This window comes from Euprymna scolopes, chromosome 21 (genome assembly GCF_053919585.1).
Source record: "Euprymna scolopes isolate OS-2025 chromosome 21, ASM5391958v1, whole genome shotgun sequence".
NCBI classification, from domain to species: Eukaryota; Metazoa; Mollusca; class Cephalopoda; order Sepiida; family Sepiolidae; genus Euprymna; species Euprymna scolopes.
Window position 1 is genome coordinate 27,537,408 of NC_136502.1, and position 23,431 is coordinate 27,560,838.

The following is a 23,431-nucleotide window of genomic DNA, read 5'->3' on the forward strand; positions in this document are numbered from 1 at the left end:
TTTTTTTTTTTAATATTTTCAGTTTTCCATCTTAATATTTTATTGAAATGTCAAAATTTAATATAATATACATTTTTAGAATAAAAAGGAAAAACAAATAGAAATTCAAAAAATATAAAATTATGAACGTGAATTGGTAGTTCTATTTTATATGACACATCATCCTCCTTCTTCTGATGCATACAGCCATTACACAGACACCATACTTCTTAGGACAACTATTTTATTATATTAATAGTAAATACATCTTTATTAAAAATATATTCCTCATTTATAAGACAAAGAATATACAGATTCATCACTGGATAATAGATTGTACATTGGATATCATAACAAAGGTAAGGAGCTTTTCTTTTTCTAATAACACTTTTTTTTCCTTGGGATAAACTGCTACAAAGATAGCGCTCATTCATATCTGACAAATAATTTCTCAAAAACATTTATTACTATTATTTTGGGCTAATAAAAATCATTCATATACAAATTTGAAGTAAAAAAAAAAAACACAATTAAAATAATTCATACAAGAAATTTATATTTTGAGTTATAACATTTTTCTGTTTTTTTGTTTTTTTTTTAATTACAATTTTTTTCCATAACTTGTTTAGATGTAAGATGCCATTACAGAAATTTAATCAACACATATTTTCAGTAAGTTTTATGATATTTACAAATACGTTTTGAAAGCGTTATGCATGATTTTTAAATGTTAGTTTGTTTGTTTTAGAATATATACAAATAGCTTTTCCCTATCCGGTATTCCAATGTACAAACAACAATATAAGTAAATACATCCATTTTTCTTGGGCTGGGGAAGGGAGATGCTTTTAAAGAAATAATTCACTATTTATACATTTTAAAACACTATTTATTTTGTAATGAATTTTAAGATTTCAATTTTTACATTTTCATAGAAATTATTGTTTGTTTATAAATATAGATATAGTAATTAAAATTAAAGAATTCATTATACACATAATGTTTGAGAAGTTTATAGTATTTCAAAATTGTGAAATAAAAAAGGTTAAAATGATTTTAATTTTTTGATGCATCTTAATATATTTCATTTACATGATATATACTGCATAAATAAATAAAATATTCTGATTATAAGTTTAACTAACATTAAATTAAATACAAAATATTACATTATAATTCATATTATTTGGATTATTCAACTACTGTTTTCATCTTGAATGTTTTCACAATTTTTCAGCTGATGTATCAATATCTCTGTCAATTTTCAGTCTACAGACTCGAAATTTGATATACAGGGTACTGAGATTTGGGAAAATCTTTAATCAGTTTTCGTCCAGAAATTTGGTTGTTAAAGAGTCAAAATTCAACGATTTAACCTTTGAGAACTCTACCAAACTCCTCCGCCAATTTTGGGTCTAAACACTTGAAATTTTAGATATAGGTTCCATGGACATGGATTTCACTTAATAACTTGATTTGAGCCCAAAACAATAAATGTTAAGGGGTCATAATAGGAGTCAAAGTTTTTAAAAAATTGACCACTATGGTCTCTACCAAATTACTCAGACAATTTCTGGTCTAAACATTTGAAATTTTACATAAATGGTATTCAGAGATAGGGCAAGCATTTTAATCGGTTTGGGTCAAAAATTTGAGCTACCAATATATAAATGTATGTATGTATGTATGTTTACATAGCTGCCTAAAATTTTCAACAGAGGCAACGGATTTTTATAAGGTCAGTATCGTTTTTAAGCTCAACCTTTCAGATGACAAATTTCGAAAAATTGGCTAAAAACATTAGTTTCTTCACCTTCAACTGGTCACTTTTCTACAGGGAGGGGTCGCTTTTTTCGCCAATATTGTCGAAAGTCATCCCCTCTTTTCAATTGTCTAGCCTTAATTTAAACCTACGTCACTTCCGGTTTGGCGGTGGTCGTAACAGCAAAGATGTCACGATTTTTCTCATTCTTTTCCTCCTTCTTTGCGGTATGGGTTCGAGCCTGCCTTTCTACTATCAGTTTTTTTTTTTTTTTTGCTCAACATAACCTCCAAACACCCGGACAATGCTGGGCTGAAATGCTAGTGTATATATATTTTTTGAATTGAAAATCTTGGTATTTTAATTCAAATCATTATATACAGTCAAAATTTTAGCTATTAAGATACAGATATTTAATCAAAATATATAAATAGATCAAGGGTGTGAGTTCCATTAATTTTAAGTTGATTTCAAAAATGATCTAAAAATGACAGATCAAACAGTTGAAATAAGGCGCTCATAAATGGTCCTGAGGTAATGTTAAAAACTGAATATATTTGAATGGAATAGTAGAAAACAGACTTATTTTTTTTTGTTTTATGTACTAATGAGTCACTTATCAAGGCCCAAAGGTCACTCAAGGATATGAGTTTGTAAAATGGGCAATGAGGCAGCACCTTGAGGATTTATAACGATGGTTGAAACTGGACAGAATTTGATTATTTAAGACATTAAGAATTTGTAAGCATTGGATTTGAAAACGACCAGGTTGTAGTATACTGGGAAGCAGCCTTGTGGTAGTGTTCTGCAAATGAGTAGTTCTTGGAAATAAACTTTACTCAAGTTCTGTTCAGTTTTAGATACACGTCAATTGTGAGAAATTTTCTGGAGTGATAGAATTAGCCAACGATTTTCCAGTAACTTTAGCAATAGAATTTACAACAGTCTTCCATTTGAGGTTTGGAATGTAGGTCAATCCTAGAAGTGTATCAAGCAGAGTTTTTGTCAAGGAGAGCGATTTATTTAAATTGGAGTAACATGAGGATCTGAGCATTGGTGATGAAATGAGAGAAGCTTGAAGAATCAAGATGTATTAAAAGTAACCAGTCACCTTCTCCATCCCCCATTACATGATGGAAAAGAAAGAATCAGAAAGATCATGATCACTAATGCTCTTTGAAATATTGCCATAGTGTGTAAAATTGATACTATGGGCTTCCGACTTCTTCCCATCAACAACTACTTTTATAAACCTATCAGGGAGAAAGTGTTTGATGGTTGAAGAGGCATTTTCAGATGTTCTACAGCTAGCCAGTTTGTGAAGCAAATCTTTGTGTCAAACCCTAATCAAAAGTCTTTAATATATCAAGAGCTATTGCTCTAGAAACGAAAACTCATGAATAAATCACTGTTCCTATTTGTGGATACCTTATTTCCGCTGCTTAACCTCTCCAATAATACTGTTATTTTTCAATCATTTTTTTAATCCAATTAGTTATTAACTTATTTTTTTTATTAGTTTCCAATAGAAAAATCATATCTAAATTATATAGCATTATAATTTAAGCATAAACATGTTATCAATTATATTTTAATATTTTCTTTACTTATTCTCTAAAGATTTTTACTTTATTAGATATTTAAATTTTCATGAGAAATAGGTTCTTTGAAATTATTTTGTTTTCCTCCCAGCGCCCTTAATGTTAAATGCGAATCAATTTTACATTTTCATGCCAAGGTTGACTGATATTTAATCAGTAGTAATTTTATCTTATTTATTAACTAGCAGTACCTGTTAACTGGCGTTGCCTAGTGGAAGCGTGTCCCCCATCTCGAAAAAAAAAAGTACAATACAGTTGTTGCTATCCACAGGTGATAAAAAAAACAAAAAAACATCCATTTAGCTGTTGAAGCTGTGGTAATGTTGACTGATTACTTACTGGTCTCTGTGAGTAAAAATAGTTTGTCTCAATGTTTTATTAAGAAGTAGAAATTTATTTAAGAACGAAAACATGAAATCCTATCCTAAGGAAATGAAACAAAATTTCTTCCGTGTATTTATTATTTATTTTTTTTCATTAATTACTACAATATTTGGTTGCAATTATGTCACTAATAAATAAATAAATAAACCCCAAAACAAACAAAAAAGAAAAACCCTGTAAACAAATGAAGGTTCTTCTTTTCATTTCGATAATAAAAAAAAACAAACAAATAAAGACAAGATTGGAGTTTAGATGGAAAAATAACCTTGAACCCGCTATCACATAAAAGGAACCAAACTCCCTAATCACCGTTATGTTACTATTCCAACAATATACAAACAATAATATAGAAGTTGTTTTAATAATATGAAAACAACTTGTTAAAAAAAGAATAAACACTTTTTATTTATTTATTTATTTTAAACAATATATACATACAGAATAATCTTTAATGTTTAAACTATTTTATTTTAAAAAGAACATTTTTTTAAAGTTTTAAACAATATAAATAGCACTTTTTATAATTTTAAACAATATAAACCTTTTATATTTTTAACTTTAATAAAAACAGAATTTTTTGTATTTTTCAGGTTAAATTCAAGTTTCACAATACTTTTTTTCTTTTTTTTTTTTTGGTATTTATGCACTTATTGAACCATGTTGAAATAATATCATTATTTAGAAAGCCATTCTTAACATGGGGAGAGGAGGGTGTTTTGTAACTACTTTGTACTTTCACCTAATAATTTAATAAAAAAAATGCATAAGCACCTTTTTTTTTATTAAATTAAATTGTTAGGTGGAAGCACAAAATAGCATTCAAAATAATAACATTATTTCAGCATGGTAACAAAAATACATAAGTACCAAACTTTTTATAATTTTAAACAGTAATTTTTTACTTGGTTTCCACCTGAACATTTCTCCTTGAAATGACTATTTTTAAAGGTTTTCGGGTATGCTGAAAACGAATATTGCATTTAAATTTTCCGCAAATACATAGTTTTCGAATATTAAGCAATATAATTGTTTGTAAAAAGTTGTGGCTGTAGTTCATAATTTTAAACTTTTTAATGTTTTATTTTTAAATAAATATTGTTTACAAATGCATTTTATTATACGAGGAAAGACTTCTCCCATTTTCTTTCTTCGCCACATGAATTCCATCATATGCACCCGAAAAGTTTCCTTGTTTCCAACTTTTCTCATTTTTTTTTTTTTTACAATGGGACCATAAACCTTCGAGAGTTTACGTGTGTATCAAGAGGTCAATTAGGTCAATGAAGTTTTCTTCATGGACAATTGCGTCATGTTCATATTTTCCATAATCAAAGTGGTCCAGACGTTTATATGCTAAATTACATCAACTTAAACTTAAAAACGGTTTTTGTCGTTTTAAAATTTTAAAAACGTTCTATTTATATTGTTTAAATTTGTTAATATGTTCTGATAAATAATTATTTATATTTGTATTATTATTGTTTATCTTTAAAAAGGTATTGAATGTTTAATTATATAAAATAAATTGTTTACATTGTTTTCATGGTAACATACCGGTGACTACAGAAAATCAGTTCCTTTTATGTGATAGAGGGTTCGAGGTTATTTTTCCACCAAAACTCTAGTCTTGCCCAAATAAAAAGGAATATAAAAAATTTAAAAAAATAAAACTATGTGAATTTGATAATAGAAAAAAACTGAGGAAAACAGAGAAAAAAAAGCACGAAAAGGTATACATAATTCTCGCCAAAAAAGATCATGGAAAAATACCAAAAAAGAGCTAAAAACAGAAAAATAAAGAAGTGAACATATAATCACAAAAATAACCCTGTGTAAATGTTATGTTTAAAAAGAAAAAAAATCGATCCGATGAATGGGTGTGAATGTTCAACCCGTAGGTTACGACGCAAATCCTCTTATCCACTGGTCCAAGCTAAATACCTTTATGTTTTATTCTATTTTAACCAATTCAAGGAAGACGGGTCGACATGCATGCGTCGTGGGTGAAAGGAATGATAGCCGCGCTGGATTCTTCGTTTGCAATAAGAAAATAAGCAAACAAGGTACAAATAATTAACCCTCCTTCCTCCACATGAAAACTCTGTTAGGAAGACATACGGCAGATTTCTTTTATTAACTTTCAGAAAATATATATATATATATATATATATATTTTTATGACTTTTATCAGCGGGGGTAAGATTTCAGTTATAACGTTCTTAGAGTGGGGTTGGGGTTTATTTCGAAGATGTACATCAGAGATTCGTTCATATATTAGTGTTATAAATTAATAATGTTTATTAAATCAAATGAGTAAAGCTTGAACAGTTAAGAACGAAGGAACAGAAGTTTCATTATGCATGTAGACCAAGCAGCCATCTTGAATAAGGGCTGATGTGTTCGTTTTTTGTATGTTCCGGAATAATAAAATTTCTAGGTAACAATTAATGAGAATAGGAAGAAATGTTACTGGGGAGAAATCATTATTTTGGTGCAGAGAGAAAACTGTGCCTCTTTTATTATATATAGGGATATAGCAATTAAATAATTTAAATTGCCACACACATCATGTGCATTCCTTTTTTTCTTTACAGGAAATCAATTAAACATGATTGGACTTCTATGTATTCTTCTGTACACAATACCTGTTTGTTTGAGTGTAGACATTACATATACAGTGGAGGAAGGAAAAGGCCCCGGTACCTACATTGGTGATATTTCTATTGATTCTAAGATAATGGAGAACATGTCCTACCAAGACAAGAAACTCATCACATTCAGTCAACTACAAGGGAAAGTTGATAGTTCACAATATTTCAAAGTCTCTAAGAAAACAGGAAAACTCTATGCAACAATCACATTGGATGCAGAAGCAATGTGTAAACGTAATGAACAATGCTTTCAACTCATTGATGTAGCTGTTCGTAAAGGAACTTCTTCAATAAAGATTTTAGAAATCAAAGTCATCATAAAAGATATTAATGATCACAAGCCAGAATTTCCAGAAAAACAAACCAACATTGAATTTGATGAAGATGTTGTTCCAGGGACCAAAATAATAATCCCTAATGCAATTGATAAAGATGTTGGAATATTAAATTCAAAGATTACATATGAGCTTAAAAAGATGAAAAATGAACCATTTACTTTGTTCATTACTCCAGATGTTGAAGGGACATCAGTTTTATGGTTGAAACTGGAAGAAACTTTAGATAGAGAAACCAAAGATTCTTATGTTGTACAAATTGTGGCAAAAGATGCAGGCTCTCCTCCAAAACAGAACATACTAAATGTTCATATTTCAGTAATTGATGTTAATGATAATTTACCAATATTTTCTAAAAAGGTTTATAATATTTCAATAAAGAATGAAGAGAGTAAAACAACACCAATTGCTATTTTATCAGCAACTGATTTGGATGCAGGACAAAATGGAAGAGTTTCATATCATTGGAATTACAAGACAAATGAAAAATCCAAAGCTTTTTTCCAATTAGTAGAAACAACTGGGCAATTATTCTTGCAGAAAAAGTTCAAATCAGGTGAAAAGACCTCACATAAACTTTATATAACAGCTGAAGATGGAGGAAATTCACCATTAAGCTCAAGAGCCATAGTAATTATTAATTTGATAAGCCGTGACAACACAGCACCGGCCATTGATATGAATTTTCCTTCATCATCAAATGAGAATACTGTTGAGATTTTAGAAAATTCTAAAACTGGCAGCTTCATTGCTTATGTGAAAGTAATAGACAATGATGAAGGACAAAATGGAGATGTCAGTTGTCATCTTCATCATGATAAATTTCAGCTTCAGAATTTAGGTACAAAGAAATATGAAGTGACACTGAAAAATCCTCTTGACAGAGAGAAAGAAGAGCACCATGATGTTGTGATCAGTTGTCAAGATAAAGGTTCTCCTCCTCTTCATAGTAACAGCAAATTCTCCATTCAAGTGATGGACATCAATGATGTAAGGCCACAATTTACAAAAGACACATTTAAATTCTTCATTGATGAGAATCAAAACTCAAGAATTACTCTTGGCTACATCAATGCCACTGATCCAGACTTGGGAGATGGAGGAAAACTGAAATATTCTCTCATCACCAATAACAACAAACACTTCTTACCTTTCAAAATAACCACAAATGGATTACTATCAGCAATTATGTCTCTTGATCATGAGTTTCAACATACTTATCACTTCAAGGTGTTTGTGAAAGACAATGGAACACCATCTCTCAATAACACAGTCAATGTGATTGTTGAGGTCACTGATAAAAATGATAATGCTCCATATTTTACATTTCCCAGTGTTAAACCTTACAATCTACATGTCACATATTACCCTGATGCCAGAAACAAGAACATCACACAGATAAAGGCAGCCGACAGTGATAGTCAAGAGAATGCATTTCTAAAATATCAAATAATCAGAGGCAATGACAAACAGATGTTCACCATCAACCAGTACACTGGTTTCTTAGCTTTCAATAGACAACTCAGCCAACAAAATGCTGGCTCCTATCAGCTTGACATTCTTGTCGAGGATAGTGGTAGGCCAGTTCTATCAGCAACAACTACTCTCTTTTTAACACTCACTATCAGCAACAACACATCAGAAATGTTAAATGTTGTTCAGCTTCACACTGAAGAGAAGGTGCATCTTAATCTCGTCATTATTATTACAGTCATAGCAGTCACAATAGCTGTCTTCATTACAGCTTCATTATCAATCTGCATCATTCGATGTAATGGTCAGTCAAATGTGGCCTATGCCCAAGCACTTGATCCTTCCAATAGATATGTTGGTGAACAGAGACAACTCATTGCTCCTTCTTACACTGGAAACACTTGGCCTCATCCTGCCCAGCCTTTGCAAATAAACCAAGTGCCATCAACAAATACTCCCCTGACAACAGCAAGACAATTAACTTCAGCAGATGCTCTACGACAGAAATCACAGCTACCAAATGAATTATCATCACAAGTAAGTAACAGTTTCCATTTTTATTAAATTCTATTAAAAAAATTAGTCAACTTCAGCGGTTATAAATAGACTGTACAATAAAAAAATAAACCTTTTTCTTTCAGTTTGTTTGAATTCAGAAGTTATTTAAATGCCATTTTATTGCAAACCATCAGATTACTCAGTGTTTCCTGTATATCAAATATGTTGAAAATAATTAAATAAATTTTGGGAAAGTATGGAACCCTTTGCTTCTGCTCATTTATAATACAACTACACTTTGTTTACAAAAGTAAAACATTTATTTTTTAAATGGTTCCCAGCATTTAAGGATTGCAAAAATTATTAAACAAATGAAACCAACACATTATCTTATATTATTATGAAACAAAAAACTTTCATGCTTATTTATATCGATGCTCAAGTGAAATATGATGGTTTAAAAGAAAATCACAGGAAAATTGATTTACTATTTAGAGTACACAAACTCTGAAGAAGCTTGCGTGTTGGTCTTATTTTAGAAAAACGGAGATAATCTGCAACAACATGCTGGCTGGATGTGAATATCATTTGGAGTTTGTGGACTCTTAATAGCAAATTAGTGTTATTTTTTTATTAAAATTCTACTTGTTTATTTTTCCAAAGTTTTGGTGTACACTAATATTTTTCAGTGATAAATAAATGCCTTGCATGGTTTTTTGAATATATAATACTTGCATGAACTGCTAATTCCAAATATGAAATTAGTTTATCTCTGTGAGCAACTATTGACAAATGATGCATGAACAGATAGACACACAAGCATATTTGTTTTATATATATCATTATATTTGGTTTAATGTTTACTTCATATGCTGGCATGTTTTGGTTGATATATAATATAATAATGAAAAAAAAAAAGACTTAGTAATGAATGATAACATTTTTTATAGTTTACTTAAACTAAATTTGACTACAGTAAAATTTAGTAATCTATAATATAAATCTTACCTGTCTATTTAAATGTATGTATGTAAGTATGCCTAAAACTTTTGATAGAGGCAACAAATATTCATGAGATCAGTAATGTTTTGAAGCTCAACCCTTTGGACGACAAATATTGAAAAATTGGCTAAAAGTATTAATTCCTTCACTCTCAACTAGGCACTTTTCTACAGGGAGGGGTCGTTTTTGCTAATATTTTCAAAAGTCATCCCCTCTTTTCGATTGACTAGCCTTAATTTAAACTTTTGCCACTTCCGGTTTGGCAATGGACACATTCTTTTTCTCCTTCACGGTGTTGGTTCGAGCCTGCCTGCCTAGTACCACTTTTTTTTTCTTTTGCTCAACATACACACCTAGGCAATACTGGGCACCCAGGCTAGTAATAAAAGAAAACATAAGAATTTACTTTTATATTGAAAATTACCTGAAATGTATTTTAACTTTAAATATATTTGCTCCAATTTTAATTGAAATACTGATATTTACATTGTTTTTTAAGCTATTTGGCATTTGCCTTACTCTCAGTTTGATAAAGTAAAAATATTTTATCTTAATTAAACAATTTTTTAACAAACAATCTTTTATTATTACTATTTATTAGATGTATACGCAAAATGTATCAATTCCACCGGATTATTTTACTTGGAGATCTACAGTACCTACTCAACAAGGCGCTGGTCTTAATTGGAGAGAAGAAAATTCCACAAATAATTTACAAAATGCAGGTAACTTTTTTTTAAATAATTATTAAAACAAGTCTAAAATATTAAATATTTATGCATGAAAATTTAATGAACAAATATTCAGTGAATGAAATATTTAAAATACCAACTGTTTTATATAAGTGCAAAGTTATTTGGTATTATCAAAAGAAACCACTAAAACAAATTACCAAGAAATGCTCAAAATCAATCAGTAATGAGGTATTTTATTATAAAATTCTAATAATAATGTGAAATTCCTAAAGTTAAAATTCTTTTGAGTGATTAACATACTATAATTATTTTCATTTCAAATCATTCACATTTCTTAATTAGTTATAAAATAAGTTGTGCTCCATTCATTTATGAAGAACTTTGCATTATTGCTAATGGCAGAGATGGCTCTATCTATCTATCTATCTATCTATCTATCTATCTATATATATATATATATATATATATATATATATATATATATATATATATATATATATAGTGATTGAAAAGTAACTTCCTAGTCTAAAATACAATTTATTTTGGAAATATACTTTATACAGTTAATGAATATGAGAAAAAAGTATAATGCAGACTTTTAAAATTCTTTTGCCACCATCTTTTTAAGTTGACCAAGAATCGCATCAACTGATTTCACAAGAAACTCTTGCGGATTGGTAATCATAACTTCACGTATTTGCCCTTGTAGAAGAGCTTCATCTTGCATAAAAATTAAATCTTCGATATTGTCTCAAGCACTAATAATTGGCTAAATTTCTCCTCTCAACATAGTGAAGTACTGCCACATTTTGCTATTGTTATTTGTGAGTAGCTGAATGCCCAATTCTCTGGAATATGGATAAGTCGTTGTGGTTTGCACAAATGGCTGGCTAGAAGTCCTGACTAAATGCCCTGCAACTTTTTTCTCTGGGGTTGCCTGAAAGAGCAAATCTACTCAAACAAACCAAGAAATTTAGAAGAACTTGAAGGACAAATACATAAAGTTATGACTACCATTCCGCTTCATTGACTGATTCAACACATTTAGATAAATTTGAGTTTATTTCTAAGATAAATATCCATTTGTTATTAGTTTTCATACTTACTATTTCATAACAAAAACAAAGTAAAAAAAAAAAAAAAGCAATTGTCCTCAGGTTCTTTTTATTCAAAATAAGTCAATATAGAGAGTTGACCAAGAAGATGTCTGTTCACATTACACTTGAACTTCTGCATGACAGTACAGTTGGGAAAGCAGGAACACGGAAGGGAGTTCCAAAGTTTAGCAGTTCTGGGGAATAAACTATTAGAGTTGAAGGCTTTCTTACATCTAGGGATCTCTACTGTGTAGAGGTGGGATTTTGCTGCTTATCGGGTTTGTCGGGGGGCATTTACGTCGAGGGGGGGGTGCAAGGGCTTGTAGTTCATTGAAATATCCACTATTAAAATACTTGTAGAACAGGCAGAGGAATGCAACATGGGACAGAGGCTAAAGATTAGATGACAGTTCAGGACCGATCAGGTTGACGACACTTTTTTTAACCCTGTCCAGGAGCAAGAGACTAGCAGATACACCAACCCAAATGTGACAACAATACTCCATACATGGGCGAATGCTGGCTTTGTAGAACTACAGGATACTTTCAGGCGTAAGTAACTTTCTAGCCCGATGGAGAAAGCCCACCTTCCTCGCATTCCCTGTGAACTTTAAGCCAAGGAGTTTAAAAGAAGTACTTTCAGGTAATGTATTTATAGCTATTGGTGGTTAAGGAGGTTTCTTGTAATTATTGAAGGAAACAAGCTTAGTCTTGGCAGCATTGAATGTGGCCACCCATTTTTGTCCCCATTCCACCACAGATTGCAGGTCTTCCTTCAGTGTTACTGCCATTTCCTTAGATATATGTTCATTTGTTTTCCCCTCATGCCTGTTATAGAGCATGGTGTCATCAGCAAATATACATATCTCAGAGACAATTTTATCAGGGTGGTCATTTATGAATTTTAAGAATAATAAAGTTTCAAGGATAAATCCCTGAGGTACTCCCGCATTTATATCATATTGTTTAGATGTACGACCGTCAAGGACAACCTGGATTCTTCTCTTATTTAAGAAGGGTTTAATTATGTTAAGTATTCATCTGATTTTCCTGAGAAGACCATCATGCCATACCTCATCAAAATCCTTAGATATATCTAAGGCTACCGTTCTACCCTCCCCTGCTTTGTTCAGTGTATGGTATATATGTTCAGAGATTACAGTTAGGATATCTGCTGTAGAACAGGTTTGCCTAAATTCATATTGTTGGTCGGTCAGAAGTTTAGCAACTGTAAGGTGATGGACTAGAGTTTGATTAATTATGGACTCAAATAGTTTGGCGAAAAGCAGCAAGAAGCTAATGGAGTGATAATTTAATGGGTCAGTTCTTTCGCCAGAATTCTTGTAAACTGGTACCACAGAAGCAATTTTACAGCAGTCAGGAAAGCATGATTTGTTAAAGCATTTGTTGTAAAGTTTGGAGAGGACTGGAGCAACCTCAACAGATTTTTTTTTATATAGCACAGCCGGGATGAGATCAGGTCCACGTGCTTTTGAGGTGTCTAGTTTTTTATGATATCATGCACCTAAGAAGGGTTGATTTTCAGATCATCTAGTGTGGCATCTGTCTGCAAAAAAAATCAGGGAGCGAGAATGTAGAGTTTGAAGCAAACCGACTGGCAAGCATGTTAGCCTTCTCAGTTGCTGTGCAAACAACCTCATGATTGTTGGATAATGGAGGAATTGTTGATTGCCCATTATTTACTACACTGTTGTAGATTTTTCAGAAATCACGGGTTCCTAATTTCTGTGCTTTGATGCGTTTTCTGGGGGTTTTAGTATATTCTCTCTTAGCTGTTGCTATTTCTTTCTTACAATTACTTCTAGCTTCTATAAACTTTTCTCTGTTTGTACTGGACTTCTGTTGGTTAACTCTGTGGTATGCAGGCTGTCTTTGAGCAATAGCAGCTGCACAAGTAGAAGTAAACCATTGGAGAGAGTGGAGTTTGCTATAGAATTTCTATGCAGGAAGATATGCTTCAATTGCCATTTTGAAGCATTCAGTGGTCTCATTTATGCATTGTTCAGCGGGAAGAGGAAAGATATTTTCCCATGAGGCATCTCTAATGAGATCCCTGATGGCTTCTCAGTCAGCCTTCTTATAATATGTTGTCGTTTTGAGCAATAGCTCTTCAGTTTTGGGTTGAGAATTTAGGGTGATTTCTACCATTATCACAGCGTGATCAGCATTCCCAAGTGGGCTATGGGCATTCATTACACAATCATCGGGAACTGTGGTCAGAAATAGATCTAGAAGTGAGGCATGTTGATCTTGCTGATCTGGGAAACATGTCAAAAATGTAACCTATGATAGGGAATGAGATATAGAGAAGCTATGTGTTATGCTACCAGCTGTGTCTGTGTAAGTAGAGAATCCAAGCCAGTTACTGTGGTGAACATTGAAGTCACCAAATACATGAACTTGTGCACTAGTATCGAGGGAGAGTGCTGTATATATGCTGTCAGAGACTTGGTTGATTAGGGTACAGTCCTGGATCAAGGGAGAGCAGTAGATATGCTACGTTGCATGTTAAGTCTACAGCACATAAAGGCCTGGTTGTCTCATTCTAGTTTTGTTTCTCTAGTCATGTCACAAATAGTAACATATTCAAAAATTATGAAAAACAATGTTAGAAAAATAATAATTCATGAAAAAAATATATTTGTAAAAGTTAGTGATTTGGTTTCAAAATCTACCTATTTGAATTGGAGAGTTAACAGGAAGGGGGGTAATTAAGTTTTCAATTTCTCATAAATTCAATCAGTTATTTTTATAAAAAGAATTAAAAATTCAAACAGTTAAAAAAATATTATTTTTAAGAAATTCACAAATTATGTGTATATGTTATGTTCATTTTTGTTTCCCGATTAAATTTTGTCTGCTACACATTGTGTTTGAATTGAGTTACTTCCCCTTTGCTTACGTCACATGATCCAATACGTCTGACCCAGCATGTAATCTTATCAGAACTGTTTTTATGAATAATTATTTTCCTACCTATCGTTTTCCATAGTTTGTGTATATATATATTATACCAAATAACTCTGTCAATTTTCGGTCTAGAGCCTCGAGATTTGATATCCAGAGTACTGAGATTTGGGAAAATCTTTTTAATCGGTTTTCGGCCAGAAATTTGATTGTCAAGGGGTCAAAGTTCAACAATTTGACCTTTGAAAACTCTACCAAACTCTTCCACCAATTTTGGGTCTAAACACTTTAAATTTTAGATGTAGGTTACTTGAACATGGATCAAACATTTTAATTTGATTTGAGCCCCCAAAAATAAATGTTATGGGGCAAAAATTGGGGTCAAAGTATAAAAAAATTTACCTCTGCAGTCTCTTTGAAATTACTTAGACAAATTTTGGTCTAAACATTTGAAATCTTACATAAAGTGTATTCACACGTAGGGCAAATTATGAACAGTACATAGGGCCCGAGCAAAGCCGGGCTGAACTGCTAGTAGTTAAACAAAAATGAAAGTAAACAAATTCCTGGTTAACAATGGGTCAGTAAAGTTAAGCTATATATTCAAAACTTTTATGTAGAATGAAATTTTGAAATATTATTAAATTTATATCTCTATTAATCTTTTTCTTTTTCAGATCAATCTCTCATGAAGTCATCAGTTCATTCAGGCAGTCTGAATAAAAGTGATATTTCTGTTCCTTTTCCACAATCAAGAAATCTTCTAGAATTGAACAACCAACAAACATCTAATGATAGACCATTACCACCACTGCCACACATTAATTAGCAAAAATGTTATCAACACAAACAATTGAAATATACATTCAAATATTGGTATAAAACATATAAAAACTATTTCTTCCACAATTTATATATATATATATATATATACACACAGTATATTATTCGGAAAAAGTTTAATTAATTATATAAAATGCATTGTTTTTTTTTCAATTTACTTTATGCAAAGACTTGACATTAAAAGGGAGTGAATGCAATATTTTTAATTAAGATAAACCTACTGTCTTTACCTGTACAAAACAAATTTGCAATAAATGACAATTAAAAATGATTTATGAAATTGGTCATATATCAGCATCTTTCAATAATGATATTCACAAAAGCTATTCATACAGCAATTCCAAAATAGTCACAGCAATATGCTTTCGTAGTGATTGAAAATTTAGTAGATATTTGGATTTTTTATTTTATTTTTAAACTTTTGGTCTAGCAATCAAAAATTCATTGAAATTATTATTATAAATAATCATTTAAAGGTTAATTATTAATAAATGATGATTTAAGTATAATGTTTTTAAAATAAATCAATTTTATATTGTTATAAAAAATGTTTAGCTTTTTCATTGTAAAAGTAACAGTATCTATAAAGCAAAATGGATAGAGAGAAGAATACAAATCATATAGGATGAATAACACATTCACTATTACATTGCATTATGGGAACAGGAAACAAATATAAATATCTTATAACAGAAAGTAACAAAAATTTGAATTAAAAACATAAAAATTGTATCCAATGAATATTTTAGGAGCAAATAAAAATAAATTTTAATTTAAAACAAAAAAATTTATGAATGTATTTTTTTTTCTTTTACATTCTGTATCAGCAAACTTCCTCTGACTCGTGCAGCCATTACACACACACTATACTTCTTAGGACAAGTACTTTATCACATTTATAATAAATACATCTTCAACTGAAAATATTATCTCATTTATTTGATATAGATTATACAAAACTACCACTGGACAATACAGCTAACATTGAATAACATCAGAAGTCATAAAAAGGTAAGGAGAATTTATATTCGTTTTCTCTATGAGATTCTTTCTTTTCTCTGACACAAACCACTGTAAAGGAAGCCATCATTAAAATCTGACACACATATAATTTCATTAAAATTGTTTTAGATTTTATCTTTTATAGAACTATATTTTTATATAAATAACCATTTTTGAAAAAATAGTATTGAAATATGTCATTTGTTATATTTCATACTTGATCCAAGAAATATTAACCCAGTATAATTCAAAAGTCGTTGTTTAAAGTTTTTTGTAAAGTATAAAAATATCATTATGCAAGTCTATATCAATGTTTAGTCAAATAAAATATATTTTTACAATGAATATTAACATCAAATATTTTTTGGGAAAACTTTTTTAATGTGTGTGTGTGTGTGTGTGTTCATATGCACAGGATTCACTCCTAAACTAATTAAGCCTTATGAATTTTGGAACACAGTTATTAGATATAAGGGATCATAATGAGTTCTACTGATGAGCCCAAAGTAGGGTGAAACGTGGGTCTAGGACTTCTGGTCTGTGGCTTGCATGATTTATGTGAGGTGTAACATTATTTGATTGTGGAAATATATATACTCACATTAAAAATGTAATATATATATATATATTATGGAAGGTCTTACATAAATATATTTTCTTTGTCTTTTCTCTCTATTTACACATATGAAAATTTACAAACATAAAAAAAACAGCTACTTTTATTTTTCAGGCCTGTTTTTAGTTTTTAAAAATATTTAAATACTTGGAAATCCTATTTCATCCTAACATAAAAAAATTATTATGAGAGAATTCGTGAAGTTAATAAATAATTTGACTTCTTATAAAATATTTCATAATAATTGTGAATATTACTCTATTTTTTTTTTTTTTTAAATCATTTAAATTTCTTAAATAAATACTTCAACAAATCTTTTTGGATAGATTACATTAAGTTAAATTTACAGATTCACAATGAAGAAGTAATGATTTTTATTTTGAATTGATATTATTCTTAGAAAATACAAAAGAAATCATTATATTGAATATCTCAGTATTAATATTGGATATACAGTTGACTTTTTTTTGTTTAGTTTGAAAATGCTTTTTCTCAGACATTGTTGTTTTTTTTTTTTAATATATATACACATACAAATGAGACTGTTTTCCACATCCCTTTTAATGCAAACAAACTTTATTTTGTTAATTTTGTATAATTAAAATAAAACTTGTCTGGAAGCACCTGCAAATAGACACGATTATATGTACTCTTTATTGGAGTTATATATTTGAAAATATTAAAAATTTTTAAATATATACATGTGTGCATGTATAATTAACTCAATTTCAGTATACTATGAAATATTGAGCTGTTATGAATTTTGCAAGTTGATGTTAAATAGGGTTATAACAAGAGAATATATTTTTTATTATTTTGACTATAGAGTATATATCAGTTAATATCTTATGTTTTTAGATAGAATGATGTGGTACCAATTGATTAACTGTATTGGATATATACTCGAGAGTCAAAACAATGAAAAGAATATTCTCTTGTCATAGCCCTAATTATAAATCTTTGTAGTTAACTCAGAAAAGGTTTCTGATTTTAAATTTGGATGTATATAGATATGACATTCTGTACTGAATGAACATATATTCAATTGTTAATGAAAGGTCTTCTTTAAGAGCTACTTACAAATGATGATATATAAAAAGACACTAATGAAAATATAATGTAATATTTGAGATGATTAAAAAAGTGATTATTTGAAGAGAATTTCTGTTTTTCAGTGAACATTTGTAATCTTTTCTCTTGCATGTTAATTATGTAAATTTGAAAAATATACACATAAAATAACATTTATATTTTACAGGCAATAAATCAATCATGATTGGCCTTTTATATATTATACTATGGATATTACCCATCTGTCTCACTGTAGACCTTACATATACAGTGGAAGAAGGAAAACCCCCAGGTACTTACATTGGGGACATTAAAACCGATTCTAAAATGATGGAGAACATGTCCTATCAAGACAAGAAACTCATCACGTTCAGTCAATTACAAGGGAATGTTGACAGTTCTCAATATTTTAAAGTGTCCAAGAAAACAGGCAAACTTTATGCAATAATCACATTGGATGCAGAAACAATGTGTAAACATAATGAACAATGTTTTCAACTCATTGATGTAGCTGTTCGTAAAAGTGGTTCTTCAATGAGAATTTTAGAAATTAAAGTAATCATAAAAGATATCAATGATCACAAACCAGAATTTCCAGAAAAACAAATCAGCATTACATTTTCTGAGGATGTTGTTACTGGAACCAAAATAATAATACCAAATGCAATTGATAAAGATGTTGGATCTTTAAATTCAAAGATTTCTTATGAACTTAAAAAACATAAAGATGAACCATTTTCATTGCATGTTGCTCCAAGTATTGTTGGAACATCACAGCTTGGAATACAATTGGAAGAAAGACTAGACAGAGAAATAAAAGACTCTTATGTTGTACAAGTTGTAGCCAAAGATTTAGGTTCTCCTACAAAGGAAAGTACATTAAATGTCCACATTTCAATCAATGATGTCAATGATAACTTCCCAGTATTTTCTACAAATGTATATAACATTTCAATAAAAAATGAAGAAAGTAAAGTCACACCAATTGCTATTTTATCAGCAACTGATTTGGACTCTGGAGAAAATGGAAGAGTTTCATATCATTGGAGTCATCAAACACCAGAAAAAGCAAAAAACTATTTTGAATTAATCAAAACAACTGGGCAGATTTTCCTGATTAAAAAGTTTAGTAAAATTGAAAAATTAGTACAAAACCTATTCATAAAAGCTGAAGATGGAGGAAATCCATCATTAAATTCTTTTGCAATTGTTAATCTTAATATAATAAGCCATGAAAACATTGCACCAATTATTGATATAAATTTTCCTTCTTCCAAGGAAAATATAGTTGAGATATTGGAAAATACCAAAGTTGGCAATTTTATTGCTTATGTGAAAATAGTAGACAATGATGAAGGACTAAATGGAGATGTCACTTGTCATCTTCATCATGATAAATTTCAGCTTCAGAATTTAGGTACAAAGAAATATGAAGTGACACTGAAAAATCCTCTTGACAGAGAGAAAGAAGAGCACCATGATGTTGTGATCAGTTGTCAAGATAAAGGTTCTCCTCCTCTTCATAGTAACAGCAAATTCTCCATTCAAGTGATGGACATCAATGATGTAAGGCCACAATTTACAAAAGACACATTTAAATTCTTCATTGATGAGAATCAAAACTCAAGAATTACTCTTGGCTACATCAATGCCACTGATCCAGACTTGGGAGATGGAGGAAAACTCACATATTCTCTCATCACCAATAACAACAAACACTTCTTACCTTTCAAAATAACCACAAATGGATTACTATCAGCAATTATGTCTCTTGATCATGAGTTTCAACATACTTATCACTTTAAGGTGTCTGTGAAAGACAATGGAACACCATCTCTCAATAACACAGTCAATGTGATTGTTGAGGTCACTGATAAAAATGATAATGCTCCATATTTTACATTTCCCAGTGTTAAACCTTACAATCTACATGTCACATATTACCCTGATGCCAGAAACAAGAACATCACACAGATAAAGGCAGCCGACAGTGATAGTCAAGAGAATGCATTTCTAAAATATCAAATAATCAGAGGCAATGACAAACAGATGTTCACCATCAACCAGTACACTGGTTTTTTAGCTTTCAATAGACAACTCAGCCAACAAAATGCTGGCTCCTATCAGCTTGACATTCTTGTCAAGGATAGTGGTAGGCCAGTTCTATCAGCAACAACTACTCTCTTTTTAACACTCACTATCAGCAACAACACATCAGAAATGTTAAATGTTGTTCAGCTTCACACTGAAGAGAAGGTGCATCTTAATCTCGTCATTATTATTACAGTCATAGCAGTCACAATAGCTGTCTTCATTACAGCTTCATTATCAATCTGCATCATTCGATGTAATGGTCAGTCAAATGTGGCTTATGCGCAAGCACTTGATCCTTCCAATAGATATGTTGGTGAACAGAGACAGCTGATTGCTCCTTCTTACCCAGGAAACACTTGGCCTCATCCTGCTCAGCCTTTGCAAATACACCAAAATCCATCTACAAATACTCCCATAACAACATCAAGAAGAGAACTAACTTCTGCAGATGCACTACCACAAAAAATACAACCACCAAATGAAGTGTTATCACAAGTAAGTAACTATGTTCAATTATATTTTTATCATATAGCTAATATTATTTGATAGTTTCACTAAATTTAGGAAATAATATCTAAAAAATGTACTGTAAGTTATCTCAATTCTTAATTGGACATTGACTATATTTATGGAGTATAAAACATATGAAATGGTATAATATATAAGGAAAAATAACTCATTTTAATTGATGTTTTGGTTATCAAGATTTGATGACAGAAATTTAACAATTGATAAAGGCCATTTTTCTTAGTTAAGTTACTGTTTTTTTTTGGTATAGAATAACCAGTAATTTTAAGTTTCTGAATATAACCACTGTTTCCAAATAAGAAAATGTTTTTTTTTTACTCTTTAAATTTTATTTTGATAAAGTAACTAATTGTAGAAAGAAAAATTCATTTTCTAGTTTCTGCTTAAATTTTATTGTTCAAGTTTTTTCTTAATATACATTTATTTCTGACATGATTACTACATTTTTATTATTTTGTAATTAACCTTGTACTTACAAATTGAAATCACTTAAGCTACCAATAAATATTTCATTATCCTTAATTACTTTCTATTTTTTTAATCATTATTATTAGTTTTAACAAATAAACAAAAAATTAATTTGAATAGACTGGATACTGCAAGAATTTAGTATACATGCATTAATTACTTTTTGAATATCAGCATAACGTTTTTTATATATTTTTTAAACAGATGTATACTCAGAACATATCGATTCCCCCAGATTATTTTACATGGCGATCTACTGTACCTTCTCAGTCAGATGCAGACCTAAATTGGAGAGAAGATTCTGCAAAGGATGATCAAAAAGCCGGTATTTTTTTTAAATGTTCATTATGATTTATGATCTTAGGATGTGAGTAGCTAATGGCACAAAAAAAGGATGAAATTAAAATGAATTTCCCAACCTTGGGTCTATGGTTCCTGCTGATTTTTATTAAACAGCTGAGACCTCAAACCCATGAGAGGTTCTAGCAATTTAAGTAAAAATCTATATTTTATTGACTAAAAATAGCAAAGAATTTACATCCCTGATGGTTAAAATGTAAAGAGTTATACAAAAGCAGGTGGAATATGAAGTATGTCTGTTAGAACATTGATATGTCTTTTCTGTAAATAGGAATTTAAGTATAAAATAATTTAAAATATTACATGAAATTTCTAATAAGTTGTAAAGATTAAAATAGTTAATTATTTAAATTAAATTTAGAAATTTCCTAATTTAAAAGACTGTTTTCATGCATAAAATAAGATTTTGAAACATTATTAAATTTATTTCTCTATAAATTATCTTTTTCTTTTTCAGATCAATCTCTAATGAAGTCATCAGTTCATTCAGGCAGTCTGAATAAAAGTGATATTTCTGCTCCTTTTCCACAATCAAGAAATCTTCTAGAAATGAACAACCAGCAAACTTCTAATGCTAGACCATTACCACCAGTGCCAAACATTAATTAGTAAATGTATTTTCAACATAAAAATACATTTTGATATCTAAATTTATGTTTTATACTACTAAAATATAATATTAGCATACAACAAACATTTATTTTATGGCCAGTAATACACAAACAAATCAATATACAGAATTCATCAGTTATTTTCAATATAGCTTTTGAAAATATAAAACTAAGAAAAATGATTATAATATCTATGACAATTGTCATATAGCATTGTGAGTATGATTTAGTGATGCACGCAAGTTATTTTCCTTGTCATCTAAAAAACAGAAACTTGTTAAAACTTACATTAAATAAGGAAATCATTTCTCATATTTTGAAAATAAAAACTAATGGAAATATATAAGCAATAATTTTTAATATAAAACTTGTTTGAAATAGGAAGTGAATTAAGGTTTAGTCAGTAGCTTTTAAGATGAAGAATAATATTCTGCAGTTTAAAATGAATATCAATTTGCAATTATTCCCAAATAAATTAAGATTAACCACATAATTATCTTGTCTTATACAGAAGTAGAAATAGGAGAATGTATAGGTACACAAAATAGATAAAGGGAAGAATTTTTCTGAATGGATCACACATTGCATTGTGGAGCAGATGAAAAATGTAGAAATATTATAAATTGTACATTGAATATCTTTTTGTAATATAAAAATAAACATTTTTAATGAATATTATCTTATAAAGACAACATAGGTTAGTATGTTTACCTTTCACATTAATAACTTCACCACCAACTATTATACACCCATGCCATATTTCTTAAGACAACTGCTTTTATGTACTCATAATAAATACATCTTCAATGAAAGAAACCTTTTTATCTCTCTGATTGAATATAAAATCTACAGAACTATAACTGAGTAGCATATAGCAGGACTAGTTTATTGAATCAAAGCTGATGAAAGAATCCAGATCAATTAGTGAAATTATATGTTGCCATGAATGCCAACATGCAGACACATCCAAAATTCTATTATAAACAGAACAAAGGTAAGGAGAATTTTTACTTTTTAATATAAAATTTTCCATTTTTTTATCATGGCAATTTGTCCTATTTAATCATACTTTCATGTATTTGTATGATAACGTAGATATTTTTAACTAATATAAATGTTTTTTTTTTAAATATTTCAAACATAGGTTTTATCATTTTATCAGTAAGCTTATGTTGAAAGGCAATTTTAATTTCTTTCATTTCATATGAATATAAAAAAAAAACTGATATAATGAATTAATTAAAATAAAATAATTTGAAAACTATTTTATAAACAGTCAATCTTGCCATCTTGAAAATAAAGATGTTCAATAATTTAAATTTATAAAAATACAATTCATAATCACTATCAGACAAATTCTAACATGCTAGAAATTCTAGATATATTCTCCTATGCATCTTACCAATCTCTTACAATGAAGAATTGGTTTACTG

General features: G+C 29.8%; 2 protein-coding genes across 2 annotated transcripts; both read left to right on the forward strand.

Annotated features, from left to right (window-relative positions):
* The first annotated feature begins 204 nt into the window (after nucleotides 1-204).
* On the forward strand, nucleotides 205-15,240 carry LOC145242944 (protocadherin beta-8-like). The gene is made up of 4 exons (XM_080106053.1): nucleotides 205-338; nucleotides 6,321-8,722; nucleotides 10,287-10,410; nucleotides 15,083-15,240. The coding sequence occupies exons 2-4, from the start codon at nucleotides 6,335-6,337 to the stop codon at nucleotides 15,232-15,234; spliced, it is 2,664 nt and encodes an 887-aa protein (XP_079962179.1). The 5' UTR covers nucleotides 205-338; nucleotides 6,321-6,334; the 3' UTR covers nucleotides 15,235-15,240.
* A 509-nt stretch (nucleotides 15,241-15,749) lies between these two features.
* LOC145242949 (protocadherin beta-15-like) lies at nucleotides 15,750-22,327 on the forward strand. Its single transcript, XM_080106058.1, has 4 exons — nucleotides 15,750-16,259; nucleotides 18,125-20,526; nucleotides 21,232-21,352; nucleotides 21,845-22,327. Exons 2-4 carry the CDS (start codon nucleotides 18,139-18,141, stop codon nucleotides 21,994-21,996), a joined length of 2,661 nt encoding a protein of 886 aa, XP_079962184.1. The 5' UTR covers nucleotides 15,750-16,259; nucleotides 18,125-18,138; the 3' UTR covers nucleotides 21,997-22,327.
* The last annotated feature ends 1,104 nt before the right edge of the window (nucleotides 22,328-23,431 follow it).